The sequence below is a fragment of the Brassica rapa genome, chromosome A01, assembly GCF_000309985.2.
Source record: "Brassica rapa cultivar Chiifu-401-42 chromosome A01, CAAS_Brap_v3.01, whole genome shotgun sequence".
Classification (NCBI taxonomy): Eukaryota; Viridiplantae; Streptophyta; class Magnoliopsida; order Brassicales; family Brassicaceae; genus Brassica; species Brassica rapa.
This window is the reverse complement of record NC_024795.2, coordinates 12,244,087-12,249,045: the sequence shown is the minus strand read 5'-3', so window position 1 is coordinate 12,249,045 and position 4,959 is coordinate 12,244,087. Positions and strand designations below refer to the sequence as shown.

Genomic DNA, 4,959 nt, shown 5'->3' with positions numbered 1-4,959 from the left:
TGTTAAATCACAAATATAATTCATAATTCAGTAAAAATGTATATCTCGTAATAACCCCCCTTGAAAATGGAAAAGAGAGTTTTAAGAGGTCAAAAAGAAACAAAAAAGATATTCTATGTTATATTTTTATATGATTTTCTCTTCTTTTTTTCTTTTTCTTTATTTGGCAACTTTTCTCGTGGTTCTTAACTAGGAAATTAGGAAAATTAGAAAAATTCAAAATCTTTTCTAGGGATTCTCCTTGAACAGTGAAGCTAATCCCGTGACGACCTTGGCTTCTCTCTCCACCGCCTCTGCCACGTCATCATTTCCGGCAACCGACTTAAGAGGAGAGGAAGAAGAATTCACCGACGCCAAAAATTTCTCCTCGAAACTCAGCTCAATCTCCGAACAATCTATCCCCGTTTCAGCCACGACGGCGGACGAAACCATCGGCTCCGGGACGTTATCGCCGGAGTTCCGCGTGTACGAAGACAGCCACTTAGCTCGCATGTAATCAGCTTTCCTCCACGGTGGAAAATGCATACCTTTCTTCTTCAAGCTCTGCCTCGCCGCCTCCGAAACCATCGAAACGATCTGACTGATCCGGTCAGACTTCCCGACGAAAACGAACGGTAGAGACTGAAGCAACGCCTTATAAGCATTCGTTTGCCGTGCGATCTCGAACTCCGATCGAAAATCCACATCTATCAACACCCTTTCACCGTTTACAATCACGTCGATGTACTCGTACTCGCCTGAAATTCAGAAATCAAATTTCATGAGAATCATCAACAAAGTAGTAGACGAAGCAAACCGGTTCATAGAGATTGTACCGGCCGGTATAGAGCGAGTTTTATCCCATTTCGATTTACAGATTGAGGAATCATAACCAAGAGCTGAGAGTCCATCAACGACAAGCTTCCTCAGATCATCTTTTCGTTTGACTGATTTGTTCTTCTCCAGAATCTTCGCCGCATCAGCTGATAGATTCCTCTCCATGAGGCTCGCGCATGGTATCAAGCTCTATCAAGATCCATGGACGATTCGTTAAACGTAGAACTAAGTTTAGGTTGCAAAGATCGAGAGGTTTACGTTACCTTGAAATGGTCATAAGCGTCGTTGAAAGACTCGACGGAGCAACCGAACAAATCGAATTCATCGTCGGAGCTATCGTCGTTGTTCCCGTTGAAACAATTGCAGCGATTGCGTCCGTTTTTAGCTTGCCTCTCGTTGCTATCCTCCATGTAGTTCTGAACCATCTTCGCTAAAACGACGGAGCTCGGCTCGAACTCGGAGACGACCTCTCGGCCGTGTTGAGCTTCGATGAGTGGTTTATCTGAGTTTGAGCTTCTCAGAACATTTGTAAACGGTCGATCTAAGAGACGCTTGAGGCGAGACTTGAGCACTGGTTTAGCTGAGTCTCTACTCGCCGGAAAATCTGTTTCAGTCGGTTGGATCTTCATCGGAAACGTATAGATCGAATCAAAGCTTAGGGAGACTGTTTAATTCAAAAATTTCTAGAAGAAGACGAAACGAAGCAAAGAGAAGGAAAAAAAATAAATCTAAGAGACGGAAACGGAGTTTCTTAACAGCGACGAGTTTCACGGAACACATGACGGCGAGTGTCGGAAACAGCGATACTATGAACGGTCACAGAGGTAAAAGTAACCGGAATATTCATTTCTCCGGCGAGAATCAATTCCCCGACTATAGTAATAATTTTTCTTCTGTTTACGGTAAAGCCAGATTGGTTGATTATATAGGTGCACAGAGATAGACGAAGCTGAAGAGTCCAAAGAAGAAAAGGTGTGACTAGACGCGATGATGCCACGTCATATTTAATTACGTGATATCTTTTCGTCAAAATTATTATTACGTGATACTTGTAAATTTACCGTTTAACCCTCTTAGTGGGACGGTGTGGTTTGTTTTTTACTGATCTTTAGTAATTGCGGTAGATCCTTTTTAGGGAAAAACTGTCAGTAAGTAAAATCGTAATGATGGGATTACGATTTTATCCTCGCCAGTCTTCCACTACTGTGGCGTGGAATATCGGGCATATCCCTCTCACAGTCATCTTCGGGATTTTCGGGAAATGTTAATTTTAAAAATAAATTGTAGTAATTAATTAAAAGATTTAATATATTCCACAGCTATTTTGCAGGAAAATTAGATGACACTTAGCCAGTATAAGCGTACCACGTAGCGGAAGACGCTCTTTTACTCCTCTGTTCTTGAACTGCAAACATAAAGTGCTTTTAATAAGCTGTTTGGACGATCCACTAATGCCAAAATGAATAAAGACTTGCACGGTCCACTTATTAGTTTCATGCGTTTGTCAACATGGGAATTGGATGGTTATTTTCATTTTCTTTAAAGACTTCTTTCTTAATTTCAGAAATAATTTAAACGTAATTATTAAAATGTCAAACGAGCAAGAAAGAGTTATTTGTATAAAAATGATAGAAAGTTCAAATTTTGTAAGTATTTGAGTGGAAGATATGATGAGTTTACTTTTCAATTTTAAAAAGAAAACCCGTTATCTTTAATAGTAACTATACTTAATGGATATACGATAAATTATTATTTTTAATATTAACCAACAAAAGAAAAAAACTTATCAAGAAGTTGTACAACTAATTAATCTTAAAGAACTACAAATATTTTAATTATTATCTAGATATGAATAAAAATTACTCTATTTTAAAACCATTTTATTACAAATTTAGATATATATTCATAAGAGAAAATTAATTTTCAAGTTTCTTATTACATTTTCGGATGCATTATGCTATTGAGATAGCTTTGCCATAATTTAAAGGAACAAAATCTGAACATATCCTCCTTATAACACTATTTCATTTAGTTAAAAATTAACTAAATTTAGATAACAATATGTGATAGTCATCGTATTTCTTCAAAAATTTCTATATTTTTTGTTTATAGAATTTATCTATTATTTACGATAATTTTAGTAGATCTAAAATATCTTGATTGTCAGTTTTAACCAAAATGATAACTATATTGAACTTTATAAAACCTTATGAATTTTAACTTATGTCTTATAAAAAATACTAATAACATTATTGTAATTTCAAATAAATAAGAATAGTAAAAAATTCAGCACAAAAATGGAAATTCATATTTTAATTAAACTAAAATGCATTTAACTTTTGTTTATTGGCTGAGACTTGTAGTTTAACACATATAAATTTCGTTTGGCTTGTTTAACTGTTTTAAAACGTTTTGTTCAACAAAAAACACTAAAAATATGCACACATTGAAATATGCGTTGAAATGAAGATCATTAATTTCATAAACTCCATCTGAACCGTAAAGGAGTTTGTAAACGCCGCACTGGAACCAAATTGGTTTGTTCAATTTTCATTGGCTGACTTTAATTAGTTTAGCCACATCAAAGCGTTCAAAAAATTTCGATAAAACAGACAGAAAGTTCATCGTCTAAACTAGCTATTTTTAGATGATAGTTTGAATTTAGAGTATCTACGAAAGACAATATATAACTTTAAATATTTTTTTTTATTCTCTACAAAATAACTTTAATAACTTTAAATATGAAATTATAAATAGTAAAATTTTAAATATGAAGTGTCACGACTCAAAACTTTAAAGTATTTTTTAATTGCATTTTGGTTTTTATAATTACATACTACATTTATGATTTTTAAAAATATTGTTGTTTATCATTTTAGTACTTGATATTTTTGCAAAACTTTACAATAAAAAATTAAATATTTTAAAACTAGATTTAGATAACAAAAATATTACAAAATAAACTTAACAGATGCACTAATTGATTAAATATGGAAATAGTTTTATAGAATAATATGCCCATAGAATAATGTGATATTTTACTTGTAGTTTAATATTAAACTAGATTTGAATCCGCGCAACCGCGCGGGTGTTAATTTTCTTTTTATTTACATAATATATAGTTTTACTTTAAGAATGGTATATATTATAGTTTTCAAGATACTTTTTTCCATCAGATCAATTATATAAAAATGTAACATGTTTATGTATCTTTGTTTCTATATTGTTGAATAAGTGTTTCATTTTTATAAATATTTAAAATATGTAGTTTGGTAAAATAGAAAATAATTTTCATTACTAAAAACATGGTAACTGAGTTCAAAATTATAAAGTTAACAAAAATTTAACTTATATCTTCTTTGATTATAATTAAAAATTAATTGATTAAACAATTAGTATTTTTTTTAAAAGTGAACTATCTAATATCAAACAAATAACATTGACATATATATTTAAATAAATTACATACAAATTAAACATATATTAAAAGTATGTAATTTATTTAAATATATATGTCAATGTTATTACTAAAAACATGGTAACTGGGTTCAAAATTATAAAGTTAACAAAATTTTAACTTATATCTTCTTTGATTATAATTAAAAATTAATTGATTAAACAATTAGTATTTTTTTTTTAAAGTGAACTATCTAATATCAAACAAATAACATTGACATATATATTTAAATAAATTACATACAATTAGTATGATACAATTTATACTATTAAACATATATTAAAGTCTAGATTTAATCTAAAGATTAAAAATAAAATGTATTTGCAAAAAAGTTAAATCATAGATATTATAAATATAGTATATATTATTTCGTATTAATAGATTTTACCATTTAATGTGACAATTTTTAAATCAAAATAATATACTTAGCCCAAAGAAACTATGTATTCTAAATTATCTTTAACCAAATATATGAAAATTTTAAGCCCAAATAAATAACCTAACTGATTTGTAGGAGTTGGTTTAACATTTAAATGAATTAAGGATTAAAAATGGTGACATTTCTTAAGTAATAAATAAATGAATTGTGATTTCTAGTTATAGTCCATTTTTTTAAATATCACACATGAATGAGAAGTCATGACTTCTCTTTTAATATATAAGATTATGTATTACTATGTAAATTT

At 30.5% G+C, this 4,959-nt stretch overlaps 1 protein-coding gene across 1 annotated transcript; it reads right to left on the bottom strand.

Annotated features, from left to right (window-relative positions):
- Positions 1-1,719, bottom strand: LOC103871913. Its single transcript, XM_009150246.3, has 3 exons — positions 1,080-1,719; positions 816-1,005; positions 1-737 (listed from the first exon to the last, which is right to left on the bottom strand). The coding sequence occupies exons 1-3, from the start codon at positions 1,443-1,445 to the stop codon at positions 229-231; spliced, it is 1,065 nt and encodes a 354-aa protein (XP_009148494.1). The 5' UTR covers positions 1,446-1,719; the 3' UTR covers positions 1-228.
- Positions 1,720-4,959: the final 3,240 nt, after the last annotated feature.

Bases quoted from the DNA above. Each gene is read 5' to 3' on its own strand.
- LOC103871913 (XM_009150246.3), bottom strand. From the start codon at position 1,445: ATGAAGATCCAACCGACTGAAACAGATTTTCCGGCGAGTAGAGACTCA. The intron at 1,006-1,079 runs GTAACGTAAACC...GGATCTTGATAG, and splicing joins ACGCTTATGACCATTTCAAG to AGCTTGATACCATGCGCGAG. The intron at 738-815 runs GTACAATCTCTA...TCTGAATTTCAG, and splicing joins AACTCGCTCTATACCGGCCG to GCGAGTACGAGTACATCGAC.